The sequence below is a fragment of the Peromyscus leucopus genome, chromosome 8b (assembly GCF_004664715.2).
Source record: "Peromyscus leucopus breed LL Stock chromosome 8b, UCI_PerLeu_2.1, whole genome shotgun sequence".
Taxonomy (NCBI): domain Eukaryota; kingdom Metazoa; phylum Chordata; class Mammalia; order Rodentia; family Cricetidae; genus Peromyscus; species Peromyscus leucopus.
Genome location: NC_051086.1, coordinates 105,477,424 through 105,501,421, shown reverse-complemented (window position 1 = coordinate 105,501,421; position 23,998 = coordinate 105,477,424). Strand labels below are relative to the sequence as shown.

The window sequence follows — 23,998 nt, the reverse complement described above, 5'->3', positions numbered from 1 at the left end:
CAAGGCGGCCACAGAGAGGGTGTCCGAGAAAACTGAGCCACGATGACCGGTAGTAACCCCGCCGGAGGCGCCCTCCGCCAGGGTCAACGACCGCGCTTGCGCGGGGGCCCGCGAAGCGCCTCGCCGCTGTTGCCGGCCCATCACCCTATTGCCTAGCAACGCCCACCCGCACGCCGCCATTGGGCCGTCGCGAACAGCTTCGGTACCCAATTGGTCTCGATGTGGAGCAGACCACGCCTCTCAGCTCCGCGCGCGCTACGATCGCGGCGTGGAGTCGGGGCCACACGGACCTGTGCCCCCGCGTGGCCCTGGTGTCTTCAGTGCAGTCCCCAGTGTGACCAAGCACGCCCGTCCCACACTGCGCGCGCACAGTGCGCACCTGGCCCGGCCGCGGGGGTGGGGTGGGGAGGGCAGAGATGAGGGCGTCGGGATGGGCCCCGCGTGGCCTGCGCGAGGCCGGGGGCGGGGTCGGAAGCGGGCGGGGGCTGCGCGCTCCTTTTGCTCCAGCGCGCGCCCGCGCAGGGTCCCGGCTGGGGGCGGCGCGCGCGGGCATCACCCCACCGGCGGCGGCGCGCCGGGTCCCGGGGCGCAGCCCCGACGCTCATTGGCCTGGGCGGCGCAGCCAAGCTGTCAGCCCATGTGGCGTGGCCGCGCGGGGATGGCCGCGGTTTAAATAGCGCCGGCGCGGCCTAGAGGGAGCCAGAGAGACGGCAGCGGCGTCCCATCTAGTTCTCCTGTCGCGCTCCGCGCTTGTCGTCTGCCTCCAGAGCCCAGTCAGGTACGCGGCTACGTTCCCGGGTCCGGGACGGCAGGCCGGTGTCGGGGTGTCGTGGCTGCGGTGGGAGGACAGGTGGGCGCCGATCCTCAGCATTCTTGCGCTCACAAAAGCGCCGCAGCTCCCCTCCGACGGCCAACCACCCGGCTGCGTGGTGTGGTCCGGCCGAGAGGGGCGCGGGAGGGGTGTGCGGAGGGCCAGCGCGGCGGGCCGCTGTCACGTGGGCGCCGCGCCAGCCCGGTGCAGGAGGCTGGGCGCCGCGTGGATGGGGCCGGGGCCTTCGCTTGAGCTGGGAGGCTTTGGCAGGGCGCAAGAGGCCGCGGCGGTGGTTACGCCGGCGCCAGCTTGCAGAGGCCAGATGCGGGTCTGGGTGCGCACGAGGCCCCAGGGGCCTCAGCGGAAGTCACCGGACCATCCAGGCCTCGCCGGCGGGGTGGCGCGGAAGCCTCCACGTTGGACCTACGGATGCAAGGCCTGGACTGCCCTGGGCAAGGGCCTTAGGGACCCGAGGACCTAATGCAGACTCTGTGCTGCCTGGGCCAGGTTATATGGTGTTCCGCCAAGTGGCCAGAGGCTTTGACTGTCCCTGCTCCGCACCTAGCGGGGATAGTACTCCAGGTTGGATCTTGCTGGAGGGGTCCATTGGCAGGGGCTGTGTTTGCCTCAGCCCTGCCAGACCTGGGCACTCAATAGTAGTCGGGCCTGTTCCCTCTCTTACCAAGCCTGGTGTCTTTGCTGGCCCTGAGCAGCACCCAGTCTCCACCCCTACCTTGAGAGGGAAGCGCCGGCTTCCCGGTGGCTTGAGGTGAGAGCGTGGTTTCAAGTACTCCAGACCCCGCTTCTTGGAAGCTCCAAGTGTATTTGCAAGTTCCTGATTTGACCAGCTTGAGATGGAGCACCCAGTAGGCATCTGGAGGTCATATGGTCCCAGGTAGCTCCAGCGAGGCCTGGTAGGGTCAGGCCAGGTCAAGTCGGTATCCTGGACAAAAGGAAGGGATCAAAACCTTAGAAGTAGCTATTGGTGCTAAGAGACCTGAGTACCCGGCTCATCTAGTGATTGAAAGGTTGAGTCCTCCTAGTTTCCACCGGGGGCTTTCCCAGCCCTTGCTCTCAGAGTCAGTGCAGGGCACTCAAGGACTACCTGTGGATCACAGCCCATCTTAACCAATTGAGCAATGGTGACTGCGTGATGGCGGTGGCTGGGAATGACTGTGTGGGGCCCACCATGCTGCCTTCCCCACAGAGAAGAGCCATGGAGGAGGTGGTGATAGCCGGCATGTCGGGGAAGTTGCCCGAGTCAGAGAACCTGCAGGAGTTCTGGGCCAACCTCATTGGTGGTGTGGACATGGTTACAGACGATGACAGGCGATGGAAGGCGGGTGAGTGCCCCCTCAGGATCAGGCAGCAGAACAGATTCAGAGTCCATGGCAAAGACACTTCCTGGAGACAGTGTCTGTTGAGATTCCTGTATAGCTGTGAGGCTGAGAACCAGTCAGAATTAAAAGAGGACAGGTGACTTGCTTGGGTCCTGCATGGAGGACACCAAAGCTGGGCAAGAGAAGGGGACTGGGCCCTTCTGAGAGTCCCGTCTGCAGCCTGTGCCCTGAGCTGGCAGACGGTGTCTCAGATGCTGATTTGACTTTCACACCCAATGGGCTCTAAGCTCTAAAATAGAGCCACAGAGTGGCTCTACCTGATGGACAAGTGTGAGTCAGCATTGTGGGGCTGTCCAGCCTCATACCGGGCAGAGGGTCTCCCATCGGGTTGGAGGTAGCAGGGGGTAGTCACCAGCCTCATCTGTGGCAGGTTTTGCTTTGGGCCACACACATGTGGGTGTTTTGGGACCCCTCATTAACAGTGAGGTTGAGTCACTAATCACTTCTTTCAGGGAGCCTTCCCCAAGAAGAGGGGCTCCCTTGGTTCCCTGGCTTCAGAGGCTATGATGTTCCACAGGGCTCTATGGGCTGCCCAAGCGGTCTGGAAAGCTGAAGGACCTGTCCAAGTTCGACGCCTCCTTCTTTGGGGTGCACCCCAAGCAGGCTCACACAATGGACCCCCAGCTCCGGCTGCTGTTGGAAGTCAGCTATGAGGCTATTGTGGACGGAGGTGGGTCACTGGGTGTCCCTGCCCTTTTTAGAATGCTGTAATGGGGGCTGGGGATGTATGTAGTTCAGTGGTAGAGCACTTGTCCATTGCGCACAAGGACCTGGGTTTTGTCCCCAGCGCTCTAAAAGGAAAAGGAAATGCAACAACAATAGTATCTTTTTGGCTTTGAGATATCAAGAGCTCAGAGGAAAGCATGGCATAGGCCCCTGGCCATATCCCCAACCCTGATCTAGGTCCAGTGGCTCAGGAGGCGGGGCCCTGGGCAGGTCACAGTTTCACAACTGCACACTCGTGGTGTCCCAGGCGCGCCCTGTCACCCCAGTTTCCTCACTCCCTGATGTCTGGCTGGTCTTGAGCTGAGGGCGGGGCTTACTGCAGGTAGTTCCGCAGGGGCTCAGCCTCCAGCTTTGGAAACAGCCCTGTCCAACTGGCTGTCTCTGATTCTGGATCCTGCTGCTTGGGACATGGACATGTCCCTTCCCAGGGATAGAAGGCCCCACAGTGGGCAGCCGTTGTGGGTTGGTGTCTGGGGTTGGTGGGGAGAGTGAGCTTCAGGTGGGTAGGTGCTAACTAGCCCTACATTTGATGTGTAACCACCCTAGCAGCCTCCATGGTGAAAATGGAGGTCCCCACCTTGGGCCTGTCTGGCTGCCCATGCCCTATCAAAGGCTGGGCACAGCTCCCTAGGGGTTACCCACTGTCCTCTGCTTTCCCAGCTTGGACACTTGGCCTTTGTCTCCCTGTATCTCCTTATCTCAGCCTGTCCTAGGGCAGACTGCCCTTGGCACTAGAGAACTCATTGGCTAGTAAGCTCTTGGGACCCACCAGTGACACCAGAGGCCAAAGGAGTTGCCTTTAGACAATGCTGTCCTCTGTCCTTCCTATGGTTGCAGCCTGACCCAGACCTTAGGGGCCCACTGTTCCCCATGATTGCACCCCTCTCACCCAAGCCTGTGTGGCCAAGAGCTGAGCCTTACTGCTGCCCCTGGCAGGCATCAACCCAGCCTCACTCCGAGGAACCAACACTGGTGTCTGGGTGGGTGTGAGTGGTTCCGAGGCATCAGAAGCCCTGAGCAGAGACCCTGAGACACTCCTGGGCTACAGCATGGTGGGCTGCCAGCGTGCGATGATGGCCAACCGGCTCTCTTTCTTCTTTGACTTCAAAGGTTGGTTTTCCTCCCAGCCTAGGTAGGTGGACAGCCCAGCTCTGGCATAGGCCTGACCTGCATGTGTCCATCCACCTGGGCAACCCTTCCCAGGGTTGGGGCTCAGACTTCCTTGTTCCTGGGGAAAGCAGAGTGGGGTGCTCAAGGCCAGTGTCTGGCCTGGGGCACCCACCCCTGCTCTATGCCCTTGCTCACAGGGCCCAGCATTGCCCTGGACACAGCCTGCTCCTCCAGCCTACTGGCACTACAGAACGCCTATCAGGCCATCCGCAGTGGGGAATGCCCCGCCGCCCTTGTGGGTGGCATCAACGTGCTGCTGAAGCCCAACACCTCTGTGCAGTTCATGAAGCTGGGCATGCTCAGCCCAGAGGGCACCTGCAGGTCCTTTGATGACTCAGGTGAGGTTGGCATGAGTGGGACCCTTAGGCTCTACTTTCCAGGGTTCCAATATATACACAGAGTATGGCATCTTGGCTCCTGCCGAGGTGTGTGGAGTGCAAGTGTATGCACACACACACACACACACATACACAACCTCCCCCCACACACACACCCCATTGTCCCAGAGCACCTGACTGAGGTGTTGGTCCGCCCTAGGGAATGGATATTGTCGCGCTGAGGCTGTGGTGGCTGTTCTGCTGACTAAGAAGTCCCTGGCCCGGCGGGTCTACGCCACTATACTGAATGCTGGCACCAACACAGATGGCTGCAAGGAGCAAGGTGGGCACAGAGGGAAGAGAGCATGGGTCCCAAGAAATGGGGAGGTGGGGTATTCAAGGCTTGATACCACACCAGTCCCCCGTCTACCCTAGGCGTGACATTCCCCTCTGGAGAAGCCCAGGAACAGCTCATCCATTCACTGTATCGGCCAGCTGGTCTGGCCCCCGAGTCCCTGGAGTACATTGAAGCCCATGGCACAGGCACCAAGGTGAAAGCCCTTTCTGGCCCATACCTGACTCCTACCCTCGCTAGAGAGACTCCTGGCTATAGCCTTAACTTACTCTGTTCCCCGCAGGTGGGTGACCCCCAGGAACTGAACAGCATCGTGCGAGCCCTGTGTGCCTCCCGCCAGGGTCCTCTGTTAATTGGATCCACCAAATCCAACATGGGACACCCTGAGCCTGCCTCGGGGCTTGCGGCTCTGACTAAGGTGAGCAGGCTGGGCTCTGTGAGTCAGACGTCTGTTATTTGGATAGTGTGTACTGACCACCACTTGACCTACCTTGGGGCTCCTGCCTGCCTACTAACGACCCCTTCCCTTTTGGCTGCACCATGGCTGGGATGGCAGGGAGGACGAGACTACCCTCAGGGCATTGCCCTGTGGTCAGTGTGCTGAGTTGTGTAGCTTCTGGGCAAAGGAAAGACTTGGCTGTGAAAAGGATGGGTGCAGTTCTGAGGAAGTGTCTAGGTGGCCAGGTTCAGCAAAATGCCTTGTTCTCTGATGGGAAAGGAAGGGTGAGCCAGCATCCGCTCTGGCGTCCCCTTTCCTGCTGGGTGACCCTGCACACCTACCTGTTTCTGCATTGGAAGACGTGGTTGTCTGGAAGACCCATCTCTGGGCTCCTGTGCCTGCCTGGGGAGGGGGTTGTGTTCAGGCCTGCAGCCCCTCCCTCAACTTGGTGATACAGAAAACCGGTGAGGGTCTTTGTGCCCGATAACATGGGCCCTAGGTGGGCACACTTGGCTGGGGCCCGCTGCCCGCTAACCATGTGTTCTGGCTGCAGGTGCTGCTATCCCTGGAGCACGGGGTTTGGGCCCCCAACCTGCATTTCCACAACCCCAACCCGGAAATCCCAGCCCTCCTTGATGGCCGGCTGCAGGTGGTGGATAGGCCCCTGCCTGTTCGTGGTGGCAATGTGGGCATCAACTCCTTTGGCTTTGGCGGTGCCAACGTTCACATCATCCTCCAGCCCAACACACAGCAGGCCCCTGCGCCTGCCCCTCATGCTGCCCTTCCCCGTTTGCTGCACGCCAGTGGACGAACAGTAGAGGCCGTGCAGGGCCTGCTGGAGCAGGGCCGCCAGCACAGCCAGGACTTGGCCTTTGTGAGCATGCTCAATGACATTGCAGCTACCCCTACAGCAGCCATGCCCTTCAGGGGTTACACTGTGCTGGGTGTTGAGGGAGATGTCCAGGAAGTGCAGCAAGTCCCTGCCAGCAGGCGTCCCCTCTGGTTCATCTGCTCAGGTGAGCCTGGTGCTTGCTTCCGGGCTGGCCCTCAGAGGAGGGGGGTGGGTCCCCTTTCTTGAGGGCCAGGCTGGTGGGTGGCCATGCTGTGGCCCTGATGAGCTTTCTGGGACAGGGATGGGCACACAGTGGCGCGGAATGGGGTTGAGCCTCATGCGCCTGGACAGCTTCCGTGAATCTATTCTGCGCTCTGATGAGGCTGTGAAACCCTTGGGAGTAAAAGTGTCAGACCTGCTGCTGAGCACAGATGAAAGCACCTTTGATGATATCGTGCATGCCTTTGTGAGCCTCACTGCCATCCAGGTAAGTCACCAGCATGGTGTTGGGATCCTGGGACGCTCAGAAGCAAGGAACTGTATGTACTCCCCAGGATCACACAGTCCTGGCCCTGTCCAGTGTGCAGGCACCCACCATGTACCCTTCCTTCCCAGGAGGCCTGGTATGCTGGGTGTGCACCTTACTGTCAGGGATCCTCAGCCTAGTGGTCCAGGGGCTATGTGACATGACCTGTGTCTCCAATCCCCAGATCGCCCTCATAGACCTGCTGACCTCTGTGGGACTGAAACCCGACGGCATCATTGGGCATTCTCTGGGAGAGGTTGCCTGTGGCTATGCCGATGGCTGTCTCTCCCAGAGGGAGGCTGTGCTTGCAGCCTACTGGAGAGGCCAGTGCATCAAGGAGGCCCGCCTCCCACCCGGGTCCATGGCAGCTGTTGGTAGGTATCCTCCCAGGACCTCAACCTCACTAGGCACCAGGATCTTCTTGAAAGGGGCTTCTGTTCTGGGTCCTTCAAAACAATCAGCTGCTTTCTTGGTGGGAGAAGTGGGGTTACAAGGGGAGAGGTCACTCTGCTCAGATTATCTTTATAGGAGGCTTCAGTTCTAGGAGCTACGAAGAGCTACTTACTTGACCCTGGGTGTTCATTGCCCAGCCCTTCCATTACTTATCCCTGACACCCCTGAGGTGTCATTTCTGAGGTGAGACCTGGCTCCCTTCTTACACTAACTCCATGACACCTCCTCTTGCGATCAGACGCGGCAGAGGGTGAAAGTGCCCTGGGAAGGCCAGTTCTGAGCCTCATTGTGTCATTCCACCAACACCCTTGGCCCCAGGTGGTGCTCATGGCAGAATCCTCCTTGGTCCAGCAAGATGGGCAGGGGCCTGCTCTGAGGCTAGCCACTCTGATTGCAGGTTTGTCCTGGGAGGAATGTAAACAGCGCTGTCCCTCTGGTGTAGTGCCTGCCTGCCACAACTCTGAGGACACTGTGACCATCTCTGGACCTCAGGTGGGCCCTGTAACCATAGAAGGACTTGTGTCCCCTGCTCCTTGCCCTGGCCCTACATGGGAGGCAAGCCCTCCTCAGTCTGTCTACCAAGTTCTGAAGGCCCAGCTGGTGAACTGCACTTGTCCCAGGCCCTCTGGGTGAGGCCTAAGCTGGGTGGACTGACTGTACCTGACAAGGGAGAGCAAGTTCAAGCCCGTCTGACCACTAGCCTTGATGCCTGCAGGCTTCAGTGAGTGAGTTTGTGGAGCAGCTGAAGCAAGAGGGTGTGTTTGCCAAGGAGGTGCGGACGGGTGGCCTTGCCTTCCACTCCTACTTCATGGAAGGCATTGCCCCCATGCTGCTGCAGGCCCTTAAGAAGGTGGGTACCTGACTGGGTACATGGACCTCAGGGTGTGGTAACTTCACTTCACTTGCTAACCAAGCTCCTGTGTGCAGGTGATCCGGGAACCACGGCCACGCTCAGCTCGCTGGCTCAGCACCTCCATTCCTGAGGCCCAGTGGCAGAGCAGCCTGGCCCGCACATCTTCTGCTGAGTACAATGTCAACAACTTGGTGAGCCCTGTGCTCTTCCAGGAAGCACTGTGGCATGTCCCTGAGCACGCTGTGCTGCTGGAGATTGCACCTCATGCACTGTTGCAGGTGAGCACCTGGTCTGCCTGGGAAAGGGGCACAGCAGCCTGCCAGTCAGTGGAGAAGATGGTTATGGCATGGAAGAGGTCAAAGCCTGGCCCTCTCTGCCATGCGTAGGCTGTCTTGAAGCGGGGCGTGAAGTCGAGCTGCACCATCATCCCCTTGATGAAGAGGGACCACAAAGATAACTTGGAGTTCTTCCTCACCAACCTTGGCAAGGTGCATCTCACAGGGTAGGTCCCCCTCCTCCCTGCTGCTCCCATGGGGGCCCACACCACCCTCCATGAGAAGGGTTGCTGTTGGCCTAGCTCAGTTCTGGTCCTCCGCTTGGCTTTCTTGGGGTCTTGAAACAAACGGAGCAACAGGTGTTTCAGACCTCGGGGCCAGGTGCGTCACTCAGCCCCCCTCTTCTCCAGCATTGACGTCAACCCTAATGCCTTGTTCCCACCCGTGGAGTTCCCGGCACCCCGAGGGACTCCGCTCATCTCCCCTCACATAAAGTGGGACCACAGTCAGACCTGGGATGTCCCAGCTGCTGAAGACTTCCCCAATGGCTCCAGTTCCTCCTCCGCTACAGTCTACAACATCGGTGAGCAGGGCCTCGTGGTGGGTAGGTTCCTTCCCAGGCACGTGGGCCGGTGCTGAGGCCTCTGTCCCTTACAGATGCCAGTCCTGAGTCCCCTGACCACTACCTGGTAGACCACTGCATCGATGGCCGGGTCATCTTCCCTGGCACTGGCTACCTGTGCCTGGTGTGGAGGGCACTGGCTCGCAGCCTGGGCCTGTCCCTGGAAGAGACTCCTGTGGTGTTTGAGGATGTCGTCCTTCATCAGGCCACCATACTCCCCAGGACAGGTAAGAGGCACCTTCAATAGGGGCTGCTGGGGTTGTTGGTGCCCCTGCTCTGACCTTCCTTCTCTGCAGGGACTGTGCCTCTGGAGGTGCGGCTGCTAGAAGCCTCCCGTGCCTTTGAAGTGTCTGAGAATGGCAACCTGATAGTGAGTGGTGAGTGAGACCTGGCTGGGCCTGTGGGGCTGGGGACCCCAGCTCCTAGCCTGCCCTGCCCCGTGCTCAGGTCCCCCTGCTGCCCTGTCTCCTACAGGAAAAGTGTACCAGTGGGAAGACCCTGACTCCAAGCTCTTCGACCCCCCAGAAGACCCGAACCCCCCTGAGTCTGCACCGGTCTCCCGCTTGACCCGGGCAGAAGTGTACAGGGAGTTGCGGCTGCGTGGATACGATTATGGCCCTCACTTCCAGGGCATCTTTGAGGCCAGCCTTGAAGGTGGGCAAGAGCATCCCGGAGTCAGCATGATTACCAGGGGCCATTTCTCACTGCTGGGCCATCTCCTGCTGGGAGGCAGGGTAGACAGGGAGGAAGTAGAGGCTCCTGGAGCAGATGAGATCTGGAGTCCTGACCCGGCTCCTCTGCTGCAGGCAAACAGGGCAGGCTGCTCTGGAAAGACAACTGGGTGACCTTCCTGGACACAATGCTGCAGATGTCCATCCTGGGTGTCAGCCAGCAGAGTCTGCGGCTGCCTACCCGTGTGACATCTATCCACATCGACCCTGCAACCCACCTGCAGAAGGTGTACGCGCTGGAGGGGGAGAATCAAGGTAGCTCTGGCCCTAGCTCTGTTCACCTGTGTCCTGGCTGGCGTGGCCTACACTGACCAGTGTGTCTCCATAGTGGCTGATGTGACCACAAGCCTCTGTCTGGGCAGCACGGTGTCTGGTGGTGTCCACATCTCAGGACTGCACACAACAGCAGCCCCACGGCGGCAGCAGGAACAGTTGGTTCCCATCCTGGAAAAATTCATTTTCACGCCTCACGTGGAGGCTGAGTGCCTGTCTGAGAGCACTGCCCTACAGAGAGAGCTGCGGCTGTGCAAGGGTGAGGCAGCCCCTCTCCCCGAGGAACCCAGACGCCCCCCTAAGGCCTGTACTGCGGGAAGCTTGGGGTTGGTGGGACCAGAGCCTTCCTTCAGTGGACTTACACTGGCTCGGTGCGGCTCTCTGCTCTGTCCTCCCTGACCCCGGCTGCTGCTCCTCCAGCTGTGGTCTTGTCCTGTGGACAAGCTGGGGAATGGGTCTTGGAAGTTGGCTGGAGGCCTTGGAGAACATAGGCCTTTCTCCCTCCCAGATCTGGCACAGGCTCTGCAGACCAAGGCTACCCAGCACGGGCTGAAGCTGACCGTGCCTGGGCCAGAGGACTCTCCGCAGCAGGCGCTGCCTCGGCTGTTGGCTGCTGCTTGCCAGCTGCAGCTCAATGGGAACCTGCAGCTGGAGTTAGGCGAGGCACTGGCCCAAGAAAGAGTCCTGCTGCCAGAAGACCCTCTGATGAGTGGCCTCCTTAACTCCCAGGCGCTCAAGGCCTGCATAGACACGGCCCTGGAGAACTTGCCTACCCTCAAGATGAAAGTGGTGGAGGTGGGTGCTGGGAAGGTAGACGGGCCGTACATATGCATGGAGCCAGGGCAGTCTCAGACTGAACTCAAAAGCGGGCAGTCATGATGCAGCAGCTCTCTGTGATCTTTCTGCTTTTGTTGTTCCACCTTAAAGATTGTGGGGAATTCACCCCTCCCAGCCCAGGGGATGAGATACCAGAAGGAAAACTTCTGGGAAGGAATCCTGGATGTCTTGGGTTCCAAGCTGGGACATTGTAGACAGACTTGGAGGGTAGAAAGAACAGCCCAGGGATGCTTATCCAGCCCCCAGGTTTTTGCTGCTTCCTAGAGGCAGCAGATCTAAGATGTTCTCCTACCCCAGGTGCTGGCTGGACAAGGTCACTTGTATTCCCGCATCCCGGCACTGCTGAACACCCAGCCTATGCTACAACTGGAATATACAGCTACTGACCAGCACCCGCAGGCCCTGAAGGATGTTCAGGCCAAGCTGCAGCAGTACGACATTGCTCAGGGCCAGTGGAACCCTGAGGATCCTGCGCCCAGCAGCCTGGGTGCAGTTGACCTCCTGGTGTGCAACTGTGCAGTGACCACTCTGGACGATCCAGCCTTGGCCCTGAGCAACATGGTAGCTGCCCTCAAGGAAGGCGGTTTCCTGCTGATGCACACAGTGCTCAAGGGTCATTCCCTCGGCGAGACCTTGGCCTGCCTCCCCTCTACGGTGCAGCCTGGGCCCAGCTTCCTAAGCCAGGTACTGCTGCTAGGCATGCAGGGCAGGTGAGGGCTGAGTATGGCCCAGCCAGCTCGGCCCTTACATAAGACCTCATACACACAGGAAGAGTGGGAGAGCCTGTTCTCGAGGAGGGGGCTGCACCTGGTGGGCCTGAAGAAGTCCTTCTATGGTACTGCACTCTTCCTGTGCCGCCGAGCCATGCTGCAGGACAGCCCCATCTTCCTACCTGTGGAAGATGCCAGCTTCCAGTGGGTGGACTCTCTGAAGGTCAGGCCTTGGGACTGGGTACCTTTCCTTGCCCTGGCATGGGACCCTCCTAGAGGCTGACCCTTCTTTGTCCTGCAGAGCATTCTGGCCACATCTTCCTCCCAGCCTGTGTGGCTAACAGCCATGGATTGCCCTACCTCAGGTGTTGTAGGCTTGGTGAACTGTCTCCGCAAAGAGCCTGGTGGACACCGGATTCGGTAGGAGAGACCCTGAGAGGCACCTACCCTCCCTCGATCCCTTGCTCCCTCCCACCCACCTTTGGTGTCCTTCCTTTTTGTCCCACAGGTGCATCCTGCTGTCCAACCTCAGCAGCACATCTCATGTCCCTAAGTTGGACCCTGGCTCTTCAGAGTTACAGAAGGTGCTGGAGAATGACTTGGTGATGAATGTGTACCGTGATGGGGCCTGGGGTGCCTTCCGCCACTTCCTGTTAGAGCAAGGTGAGTCCATTGCTGCCCCACACTTGCCAGGCCGAGGAGGAGCTGGGGGGTCAGAGAACCCGGCCAGGTAGGCTCTGCGGCATTTTTGTTTCCTTTTGCCTTCAGACAAGCCCGAGGAGCAGACAGCACACGCCTTTGTAAACGTCCTCACCCGGGGGGACCTTGCCTCTATCCGCTGGGTCTGCTCTCCCCTGAAACATGCCCAGCTCGCCAGCCCAGGGACACAGCTCTGCACTGTCTACTACGCCTCACTCAACTTCCGAGACATCATGCTAGCCACGGGCAAGCTGTCCCCTGATGCCATCCCAGGTGCCAGCCAGGATGGGGTCTTGGTGTGACTGGGTGGCTGGGAGTCAGGAAAGTGCATGTGCAACCCAGTGACAGTGAAGTCCTGGGGAAGAAAGGCGTCCCCGACACCAGGGCCTACACTTGTACCTGTACCCTTAACAACCTGTCTTGAAGATTTGACTCTTAGTGCTAACACGAGCCTCCCTTCTGTCCACCTGCAGGTAAATGGGCCAGCCGGGACTGCATGCTGGGCATGGAATTCTCAGGCCGTGATAGGTGCGGCCGGCGCGTGATGGGGCTCGTGCCCGCGGAAGGCCTGGCCACCTCGGTGCTGTTGTCACCAGACTTCCTCTGGGAAGTGCCCTCCAGCTGGTGAGTGGGCTGGCCGCAGCTGGGGGATAGCGTGACCTTAGTTGGTGGCCAGACTAATTCTGTGCTGTACCCTCAGGACCCTGGAGGAGGCAGCCTCTGTGCCCGTCGTCTATACCACTGCCTACTACTCCCTGGTAGTGCGTTGGCGGGTGAAGCGTGGAGAAACCGTGCTCATCCACTCGGGCTCAGGTGGTGTGGGCCAGGCCGCTATCTCCATCGCCCTCAGTCTAGGCTGCCGAGTCTTCACCACTGTGGGTAAGGTCCCTGCCCCTCCAAGCCCTGGGACCTGCTTGAGCTCCGCGGCACAAGCTCACTAGGCCCCTCCCCTGACAGGCTCAGCTGAGAAGCGAGCATACCTCCAGGCCAGGTTCCCCCAGCTTGACGACACCAGCTTTGCTAACTCTCGAGACACGTCATTTGAGCAGCATGTGTTACTGCATACGGGTGGCAGAGGTAAGTGCCCACCCAGCCGTTGCCTGAGAGTGGCGCATGCGGTCAGTCTAGCCCTCTCTCTGAGGAATGGACGAGTCCGCATGACCAAGAGGACCTGTTTGCCACCACAGGGGTCGACCTGGTCCTCAACTCCCTGGCAGAAGAGAAGCTACAGGCCAGTGTGCGGTGCCTGGCTCAGCACGGTCGCTTCCTAGAGATTGGCAAATTCGATCTTTCTAACAACCACCCCCTGGGTTAGTAGTCCTGGGGGCAGGAGTGGGGGCTGGTGCGGGCCCTGGGGTCTCCACCAGCGAACATGACTCTCCCGTTCAGGCATGGCTATCTTCTTGAAGAACGTCACTTTCCACGGGATCCTGCTGGACGCACTCTTTGAGGAGGCCAGCGACAGCTGGCGGGAGGTCTCAGCGCTGCTGCAGGCCGGCATCCGGGATGGGGTCGTCAAGCCCCTGAGGTGCACGGTGTTTCCTAAGGCCCAGGTGGAAGACGCCTTCCGCTACATGGCCCAGGGGAAACACATTGGCAAAGTCCTTGTCCAGGTAAGGGGAGGCCCTTGGGTGCCTACCCTGGCTTTGGCTTGCAGAGTTTGTTTTTCTAATTACATTTACTTATGCGGTATGTGCATGCCATGGCACGTGTGTGGAGGCTAAAGGACAACTTGGAGGGGTTGGTTCTCTGCGTGTGTCTCGCGGCTGGAGGCAGGCACCTCCAGCTGCTCAGCCGGCTCGCTGGTCCTTGCCGCTCGGCTCGCTGGTCCTTGCCGCTCGTGTTGATCTGCAGGTGCGTGAGGAGGAGCCAGAGGCTGTGTTGCCGGGGGCTCAGCCCACCCTGATCTCCGCTGTCTCCAAGACCTTCTGCCCGGCCCACAAGAGTTACATCATCACTGGTGGCCTAGGTGGCTTTGGCCTGGAGCTGGCCCGGTGGCTTGTGCTTCGGGGAGCCCAGAGGCTTGTGCTGACTTCCCGGTCTGGAATCCGCACGGGTAAGCAAGTCGGGGTCTGGGGCACTGGTGATGTAGGCGGCTTCCCTTTGGTGGGAGGTGTTCTGGAGGGGCTGCAGGCCACTCCCTCTCCTCGTGCAGCCCCACAGCCCTGTGTCCCACAGGCTACCAAGCCAAGCAGGTTCGAGAGTGGAGGCGCCAGGGCATACACGTGCTAGTGTCAACAAGCAACGCCAGCTCACTGGAGGGGGCCCGCGCTCTCATCACCGAAGCCACAAAGCTTGGGCCTGTTGGAGGTGTCTTCAACCTGGCCATGGTGAGAAAGGCATCCTGGGCTCCAGATACCTCCAAAGCCTGAGCCCCAGGGTCGCTGCTAAGTGGGGTAGAACCCCAGAGCTTCAGCAGCACTAAAACCCTTTCTCCCAGGTCTTGAGAGACGCTATGCTAGAGAACCAGACGCCAGAGCTCTTCCAGGATGTCAACAAGCCCAAATACAGTGGTACCCTGAACCTCGACAGGTGGGCAGGACTTCCAGTGAGCGTATATATGATCCCACCTGTGTTTGGTCCAGGCTGGACCTGGGGGTCTGGGGGAGACAAGGCTGTGCCACCTGTGGCCTTCTCTGGACTGCCCTGGAGAGGTTTGGGGCCTGACAAAGGGACATGAACACCCACAGGGCAACCCGGGAAGCCTGCCCTGAGCTGGACTACTTTGTGGCTTTCTCATCTGTAAGCTGTGGGCGTGGAAATGCTGGCCAAACCAACTACGGCTTCGCCAACTCTGCCATGGAGCGCATATGCGAGCAGCGCCAGCACGACGGCCTCCCAGGTGGGCCTCTGCCCAGCCCACCTCTGCTTGTGGCTTCACACACTCCCAAAGCACCTGACCCCTGCCTCCCTTGCTCACAGGCCTTGCCGTGCAGTGGGGTGCCATTGGCGATGTGGGCATTGTCCTGGAAGCGATGGGCACCAATGACACAGTCATCGGTGGCACACTGCCACAGCGGATCACCTCGTGCATGGAGGTGCTGGACCTCTTCCTGAATCAGCCTCATGCGGTCCTGAGTAGTTTTGTGCTGGCTGAGAAGAAAGCTGTGGCCCATGGTGATGGTGAAGCCCAGAGGGATCTGGTGAAGGCCGTAGCACACATCCTAGGTGAGCCAACATCAGGGACCTTCCTTGCTCTCTGAGCCTTAGTTTTCCCATCCGTAGAGGCAAAGGACAGGGTTACATGGTCTGAGTGCTCTCCTGGGTGACGTGGGGAGCTGTGCCTGTAGTGATGGTTGTTTGGAGAGATAAATGGACCTGTCCCGGGCTCAGCACTCTCAGCCTGTACCTGGTTCCTATGTCTAGGTTGTCCCCACATCCCCTTCTAAATAGGACCCTTTGGTCTAAGTAATCCCCTTTGGCAGGCATCCGAGACCTGGCAGTTATTAACCTGGACAGCTCGCTGGCAGACCTCGGCCTGGACTCGCTCATGGGTGTGGAAGTACGCCAGATCCTGGAACATGAACATGATCTGGTGCTGCCCATGCGAGAGGTGCGGCAGCTCACGCTTCGGAAGCTACAGGAACTGTCCTCCAAGGCTGGCTCAGCTAGTGGTGCGTACCAGGCAGCAGGCTGTGAGAGGGTCCTGGTGTGTCCCATCAGAGCATCCAGTACTGGAGGCAGCAGCACTGTCCTTACCAAGAGCACTTGGGACCAATGCCTAGTACGCAGATGCACATCCTCACAAGTGCACCAGAGTCCACGTGCCAAGGCTAGCCTCTATCCTCTGTCATTTCAGAGATGACAGCCTCCAAGTCCAAGAATGACACAGCCCTGAAGCAGACCCAGCTGAACCTGAGCATCCTGCTGGTGAACCCAGAGGGCCCTACCCTAACACGACTCAACTCAGTGCAGAACTCTGAGCGGCCTCTGTTCCTGGTACATCCCATTGAAGGCTCCACCACCGTGTTCCACAGCCTGGCTGCCAAGCTCAGTGTGCCCACCTACGGTCTGCAGTGCACCCAAGGTACTGTGCACATGCTGGGGCAGTACTTGCTGCCTTGGGCCTCCGCTTGCTTCTCACTAATTGCTGGGCCCTCTGCTGTCATTACAGCGGCACCTCTGGACAGCATTCCGAACCTGGCTGCCTACTACATTGACTGCATCAAGCAGGTGCAGCCCGAGGGGCCCTACCGAGTGGCTGGGTACTCCTTTGGAGCCTGTGTAGCCTTCGAGATGTGCTCTCAGCTGCAGGCCCAGCAGGGCCCAGCCCCCACCCACAACAGCCTCTTCTTGTTTGACGGCTCACACACCTACGTACTGGCCTACACCCAGGTAAGAGCTGGGCCAGCTGGTCCTGAGTGCTGCCTCCTGGGTCTTGGGTTTGAACACACTTCTGGGAGGGCCCTGTCACCTCAGTGCCTGCTGCAGCAGTTTCTCTTCCCCTGGCAGAGCTATCGGGCAAAGATGACCCCAGGCTGTGAGGCCGAGGCTGAGGCTGAGGCCATATGCTTCTTCATAAAGCAGTTCACTGATGCAGAGCACAACAAGGTGGGCCAGGAGACACCCCAGAGTGGGCAGGAAAGGCGAGGCTGGAGCTGAGAATTGGGGTCTGTGCACCTTTGACATGGACCAGGGAGATTGGGGTGCTTTAGGACCCCATCTCCCCAGTGGAAGGCGAGGCAGTCTGTGGCCCCACCCCCATGCTCAGAACTGTTCCCTGTAGGTGCTAGAGGCCCTGCTACCACTGAAAAGCCTGGAGGACCGGGTGACTGCTGCTGTGGACCTCATCACCAAAAGCCACCACGGCCTGGACCGCCGTGAGCTGAGCTTTGCTGCCCAGTCCTTCTACCACAAGCTGCGAGCAGCTGAGCAGTATAAACCCAAGGCCAAGTACCATGGCAACGTGACACTGTTGCGTGCCAAGACAGGTGGTACTTACGGTGAGGACCTGGGTGCTGATTACAACCTCTCTCAGGTGAGTGGGGCAGGTGAGGCAAGTGTGCTTGCCACAGGTGTGATGGCTGATGGTGGTCACAGAGTGAGACGTGCATATTTGCAGGTGTGCGACGGGAAGGTGTCTGTGCACATCATTGAGGGTGACCACCGTACACTGCTGGAAGGCAGTGGCCTGGAGTCTATCATCAACATCATCCACAGCTCCCTGGCTGAACCTCGAGTGAGTGTACGGGAGGGCTAGACCTGCCTACCATGAAGCCACGCTCCACACCCGCCACCAGAGATGCTCCAACCCCCACACCTAAATGCAGAGACTGGGGAGGGTCCTGCTGGTGGGACCCCTGCTCCTAGTGGCCCAGCACCACCCCCTCCCTTGGTGGCTGCTAGAAACAGGACCATCACATGTGTCCCAGCCACCTAGTGGGGTTCCCAGAGCCACTGACTTGGAGACACCCTGGTCTGTGAAGAGTCAGTGGAGGCCAGCAGGAGCCAAACTGAGCCTTTCCTGCCACGTGGCGTCTGCCACACGGTTGTTTCTCCTTAAATTCTCATATTTATTGCATTGCTGGGAAAGACCCCCAGGGCTCATTCTAGAACCCCTTAAAATGGCAGAAGCCACATGGGGCAAATTCCTGGGAATTCCACTGTACACAGGCTGCTGGCTGGAGCCCCTTTTTATCCTGGCCCTGGCCCTGCCCACTGCAGGGCAGGGTATGGAGAGGGCTGGTTCCCGGGGAATGAGGACCCCAGCAGACACTGTAGCCCATGCCCTTGGTCCCCAGCACCCCCGGCTGCACCCATGATGCAGGGCCAACCTGACCCTGCGGACCGCACCGGGCACTGACTGTATTTGTTTTCCAAGAAAAGATTGAAATTGCTGCTTGGGTTTTGAATTTGCTGCAGCTGTCAGTGTGAAGAACCATGTCTGGACTGATTTTTACACCAACCTGGTAAAAATGCTGCTCTTGATGCTGTGCCCTTCCCACAATTAAACCGCATGCGAGCGCTGGCCTCTGTTCAGTCTCTGTCCAGTCCCTGACCTGGGTTTCAGGTTCTAGCACCATCTGGGGATTCCTCAACAGTGAGGAGCAAGAGTGTACGGATGAGTGTTCCAGCATATGGAGCTGACTAGAGACCTGAGCACTGTGGTATGAGCAGAATTTGTCCACCTTCAAGTAGCTCTAAGGGCATCGGCTTAGTTGGTGCCAGGCACTCTAGAGGACCTGGCTAGTGCTGCAATTCCCTGGAAGCAGGTGACGTGGCCAGAACAGAGGGCTAATACAAAGGGGTAAAGAGTAAAGAGGGTCTCTGAGGTCCCCAGAGGAAAGTAGGCACAGCCTAATGGGCCTACAGGGCAGCAGCCTGTATACATGGGCTTGGGTAAGCCATGATGGGTCAAGGGCCAGGGTTAAAGGAGGTCCCCAAGCCTGAGTGAGTGTCCAGGAGACTGTCAGGGAGCAGCAGCACTCTTGTCAATGGGTGTCGGCAGACAGAGCGGCACCCTGGCCAATCAGAGAACCTTCAGTCGAGCCCAAATAGGGTGCTCAGAAGGGTCTGTCCCAGTCAGAGTGGTTAGCCCAAGACTGACAAGCATCTGGTTAGCTCTAGTCCCACCTAGAAAATGCTTTAAAAAGCTCTGTTGTCATGGCATGCACCTTCTTAGGAAGGACATGCCCCGTCTCTAGTGTCTGGGTTACCCAGCTGAAGTCCAGTGACAAAAAGGAATGGATTTATAAACTAGCCTAGAGAGGCCTGACTCCCTCACACTGCTTTGTGATCCTTAGGGGCTCATGTGGTGTTATATAAGCCCATTTTGTGACCGGCAATAAAATCCTGAGACTCCGTAAGACCACTTTGCTCCTTGCTCTTTCTGATTATCTCCCATGTGATTTAAGTAGTTGTTGAATCTGGTGATACTGCTCAGTGGGTAGAGTCTTGGTAAGTGACCTGAGTTTGATGCTTGGAACCCACATAAAAGTAGAAAAAACTAACAGAGTTGTTTTCTGACCACACACATGTTGAGTGGAACAATACTAAAATAAATGAGAAAAACAGCAGTTGCTGTCCACAGGCATCTTGAGAGGATGCTGGTGTAGCAGGAAATTTGACATTTGGCTCATGGACATGATACCAGTGAGTCCTGCCGTCGATCAGAAATAGTCATCTTCAGCCTCTGCTCTAGTGGCGTAAATTTACCTTGTGTACTTGAGCAGCAAAAGTGACTTTAAGGGGCTGGGGAAATGACTCCTCAGCTAAGAGCACTGGCTGCTCTCGCAGGGGACCCATGTCAGCTCACAGCCACTGGTGAGTCCCAAGGGTCCTGACGCCCTCTGCGGGAGCCACACACAGTACATAGACATACAAACAAAAGGTTCACATACATAAAACTAAATCTAAAAGAACAAACAAAAGTCCCAAGACCATAAGGGTCAAAGTTCTTTTTGCTTTTTTGAGATAGAATTTCCCTGCTGCGTAACAGCTCTGGCTGTCCTGGAACTCGATCTGTAGACTAGTCTGGCCTCACAGAGATCCGCCTGCCTCTGCCTCCTGAGTGCTGTGATTAAAGGTGTGCACCACCACCACCCAGCCTGGGTCAAAGTTTCTAACTAAACTGCTCTGTGCAAAGCTCATTGGGTACCTGTGTACCCGTTACCCCAGCAGGCAGAGGCCAGCCCTGGACTACGTAAGAAGCAGGGGGATGCCTAACAGTGGTAGTGCACATCTTTAATCCCAGAGGCAGGCAAATCTCTTGAGTTCGAGACTAACCTGGAAAGCTAGGGCTACATAGGGGTAGAGGGTGGGGTGGGGGGGACACTGGATGGGTAAGGCCACAAGATCAACCTATCAAGACTCTGAATGGACACTAACTTTAGGTTACCAGCCAAAAAAGTAAGTTAGGTAACCATTCCAGATGTTCAGAATAGTAAAGTATGTTAAGCAAGAGAATGGACTCTTAAAACCTGTGAGAGGCAGTTACCAGGACAGGGAACAATCGGGTCTGATCTGCAGGGACAGGAATTTTTTCAGATAATGAACAGAGCTCAGGAAGAGACGGGACCTCATGGGTACTTTGGAGTCCCGAAGTAATGGGGCAGGGGTGCAGCTTGAAAGGGAAAAATGGCCTGTGTGTGCACAAGGCCCTGCTTTCAGTCTTTACAGCTGGAAAAGGGGATGAGGGTTCATCGTCAAATTGGCAGGTTCAGGAAACGTCATATGCCTGGGTCTATCAGTCAAATTGTTCAAAAACCAACAAAAAAGAAGACTATTAGAAGCAAAAACTTTTCTGCTGTGGGAAGATGCCGTGAGTGGTGTTCCCACCCACCCCTCCTGCTTAGTTACATAGCTAGGAGTTTCACACACATAGTACATTGAACAAGGACATGGAAATAAAACCAAATACTGAATCCTAAATAGAAGGTCAACTGTGTGTGTATTTCCTCAACACCAGGGGATGGGGTGGGAGGAGCCTGGAGAGTCTAAGGGACAGTCTGTAAGCCTCCAATCCCAAAGGGTCCAGGACATGGTAGTGTACAACTGTGACCTGAGCACTTAGGAATCTGAGGCAGGAAGACTGCTGCTACTAGTTCAAGGATAACCTGGGCTTACATACCTGTTCAACAGATTTGGGGATGGGGGTCAATTGGTAGAGGACTTGCCAAGAATTTCTGAGGTCCTGAATTCCAACCTCAGAAAAAGAAGGAAGGGGAAGGAAGGCAGGCCATCCGGCCAGAGGGCCAGGAAAGCTAGCCTAGCAAACCAGAACAGTAGGTTGTAGCAAGGAGTCCACCACCTTCCCTCTAGTGGTATAGGAAAGGCATGGGGGGCCAGAGATGTTCACTGCAACCCTTTCAAACTCTGATCTGAAGAAACAAAGACCCCTTTCCACCTCAGAGGCCTCCTTACCTTGATAGCCTGCGAGGCAACAGCAGCCAGACCTTTTTCCATTTTGTCCTGGTAGGAGACAGACCGTTGGCCAAACTGAAGGGTTAAATATGACTCTCACAGCCTAATACACCAAACAGCAAGGTTTCATCTTTTTTAAGTCAATACAACAAGAACCAGAAAGTTCTTGACTTGAATAGGAAAAACAAAAATAAACATTAGTGAATGTCGACACTGAAATGACAGAATGCCCTGAGGAAACAGAACGCAGCTGATGTGCCTGGATGTAGTTCAGTGTAGAGTGCTCATCTGTGGTCAAGAGGCCCCGGGTTTCAGCTCCATTATCAGAAAATAGGGAGGGAGGGGTGAAGGGAAAAGAGGAAGGAAAGAATTTAAACTGAGTAGGTGGCATGCACCTACTATAACCCCAGCAAAGAAAATAAAGCAGCTGGCACCACATGAGTTTTAGACATGAGAGACCCAACTACTGAAGAGAAGAAAAAGAAAAAGAAAAAGAAAAAAAACATAGTGGAAGGTTCAATAACAGTAGAGTCAACACTGCCCAAAGCTATGCCTGGTAGCCCACACGTGTAACCCCAATCAGCACTGAGGTGGAGGCAGGAGGTCCAAAAGTTTAGTCAGTCTCAGCTACATTAAGTTGACCAGCCTGAGCTAAGTGAGACTCTGCCTCAAAAACTAAGCCGGGTGTCCCAGCACTTGGGAGGGAGAGGGAAGTGGGTCTCTGTGAATTCAGTACAGCCTGGCCTACATAGCAAGCTCCAGGACATCCAGAGCTGCATAATAGAGAGACCCGTCTCAAAAACCCAATAGTAGTAATAACAATATAAATAAATAAACAGAACACTAGAGATCGCCCCAGCCTGAACCTGCTGGGCTTGCACCAATGGCTTAGTGGTGAAAAGCACTTAGGGCTCTTCCACAGGATATGGGTTCAGTTCCCAGCACCCACATGGACGTTCACAACCATTCTTAACTCCAGTTCCAGAGGATCTTATGGCCTCTTTTGGACTCTGAATGCTCGTCACACATATGGTACACACACATACATGCAGGCAAAACAGTTAAATACATGAAATATATAAAGCTAAATTTAAAAAAGAAGAAATGAGGGACTGGAGAGATGGCTCAGTAGTTAGGAGCACTGACTGCTCTTCTGGAGAACCCAGGTTCGGTTCCCAGCAACCACAAGGCAGCTCACAACTGTAACTCCAGTTCCAGGGGATCTGACACCTTCACACAGACATACGTGCAGGCAAAACACCAGTGTACATAAAATAAAAATAAATAATTTTTTTTTAAAAAAGAGGAAATGATTTGCATGCTTCACTAGAACGGGTGAAATGATCTCAGCAGGGGACTAGTACTTATATTTCTAATACAAGGCCCACAGCAGCCACCAAAGAAGTCACAGACAGATGTGTGGCCATGGCTCAGGGCTGCCCACTAGCAGCAAACAGTGTTCCTCCATGGCTTCTGCTTCAGTTCCTGACTCCAGTTTTCTGTTGAGTTCCTTCCCTGACTTCCTTTCATGATGGACTGTGACTGAGAAGAATAAGCCAAATAAACCCTTTCATTTACAGAGAGAGAGAGAGAGAGAGAGAGAGAGAGAGAGAGAGAGAGAGAGAGAGAGAGAGAGAGAGAGGAGGAGGAGAAGGAGGAGAAGGAGGAGGAGAAGGAGAAGAAGAGGAGGAGGAGAAGGAGGACAAGAAGGAGAAGAGGAGGAGGAGGAGAAGGAGGAGGAGAAGAAGGAGAAGAGGAGGAGGAGGAGGAGAGAAGAAACATGAGTCCAGGTGTGGCAGCACATACCTGCAACCCTAGCACTCATTTGGGTGGAAGAGGTAGAGGATCAGAAGTTCAGAAGTTCAAGGTTGTCCTTGGATACATAGGAATTTGTCCTGGGCTACATGAGACCACACTCAAAAAACAAAGTTAAATGTGCATTTAACATAGGACCTGCCATCCTAGGTGTATAAATTACCCTATGTCCATATGAAGACTTAACAGGAACAGTCACACCAACAGTTTGAATCAGAAACCACTCCAGATTCATAAACAGGTAAATGGAGAGACACATTTCAGAGCATCCCATAATATAACACTGCTCAGCCATGGAAAGAATGAGATGTGCACCTCAAACCAAAAAGACTTGACACAGGTCTATGTGTATAAAACCCTAGAAAAGTACAAAAATCAATAGCGAGAGGAGTGTCATGGATAAAGAGGGTTGGGGGCACAGGAAACTGGGGGTAGTGATACACACTTTTATTACCTGACTGTAACAGTTTCGCTTGTATATATGGGTATCTATAGACATGTAATTGTCACTTTCTGTATACTTTCAAAATATTAATTATGCCTCCATGGAGCTGTTTAAGGAGGGATTTATAAACAAAATAATAGTCAGTTAGACCTCTAAACATATAAAAAGATGTTCAACCTCTCATTATAAGGGAAATAAAAACTGATAATCACAACAAGGATGATTCCTTACCAGTCAGGTTGATACAGTTTCAAACATGACCACACAATTCTGCGGATGCTACAGGGAAACTGGCGCCGAAGCAACACTAGTCAGAGGCACACACGGAACAAAGGCTCTCGGGAAGACTCGGCAGCACACAGAAAAATCACCTCTGTGTTCAAGTTTCTTGGAAAGTGCCCTGACTACACCACACACACGTACACAGACACATTGTAAAATTGAAAAATATTGGAAATGACCTAAAGTCTCTCCTAGGCGGCTGACAGACAGGACAGCATTGTGTGTGCAAAGGAGTTCGTGAGTGAGGAAGCCTGGCACGGGCTTCAAGACAACAAAGGGGAAGGACGGATAATCCCAGGATGGTGAAGCACATCCTAGTGTAATCCTAGCACTTAGCTGGATGAAGCAAGAAGACCACCATATATTTGAGGCTAGTCTGGCCTAGAGTAAGTTCCAAGCCAGCCATGTGAGACCCTGTCTTAACAGAACAGACCAAACAAGAAAACTCAATGATAATGCCACTTTGTGTATCAGGGAAGAAGAGGGAGAACAGTCGTGGAGAAGGGATATTTCTCAGAATACACTGTGCAGTTCAGCTGGGTTTAAGATTTTTTTCCAGACATGG

General features: G+C 56.1%; 1 protein-coding gene across 1 annotated transcript; it reads left to right on the top strand.

Moving 5' to 3' along the window:
• Nucleotides 1-677: 677 nt before the first annotated feature.
• Fasn (fatty acid synthase) lies at nucleotides 678-18,837 on the top strand. Its single transcript, XM_028884936.2, has 43 exons — nucleotides 678-778; nucleotides 2,019-2,154; nucleotides 2,729-2,881; nucleotides 3,874-4,047; nucleotides 4,245-4,445; nucleotides 4,645-4,767; nucleotides 4,860-4,975; nucleotides 5,063-5,197; nucleotides 5,772-6,234; nucleotides 6,350-6,537; nucleotides 6,761-6,950; nucleotides 7,427-7,521; nucleotides 7,745-7,879; nucleotides 7,957-8,160; nucleotides 8,269-8,384; nucleotides 8,568-8,740; nucleotides 8,815-9,006; nucleotides 9,076-9,156; nucleotides 9,254-9,433; nucleotides 9,586-9,765; nucleotides 9,839-10,042; nucleotides 10,292-10,578; nucleotides 10,918-11,304; nucleotides 11,389-11,553; nucleotides 11,632-11,750; nucleotides 11,839-11,993; nucleotides 12,099-12,302; nucleotides 12,503-12,653; nucleotides 12,730-12,908; nucleotides 12,987-13,106; nucleotides 13,217-13,339; nucleotides 13,419-13,642; nucleotides 13,884-14,085; nucleotides 14,208-14,359; nucleotides 14,470-14,561; nucleotides 14,720-14,871; nucleotides 14,952-15,197; nucleotides 15,455-15,643; nucleotides 15,829-16,056; nucleotides 16,144-16,364; nucleotides 16,482-16,580; nucleotides 16,756-17,007; nucleotides 17,092-18,837. Exons 2-43 carry the CDS (start codon nucleotides 2,028-2,030, stop codon nucleotides 17,227-17,229), a joined length of 7,515 nt encoding a protein of 2,504 aa, XP_028740769.1. The 5' UTR covers nucleotides 678-778; nucleotides 2,019-2,027; the 3' UTR covers nucleotides 17,230-18,837.
• Nucleotides 18,838-23,998: the final 5,161 nt, after the last annotated feature.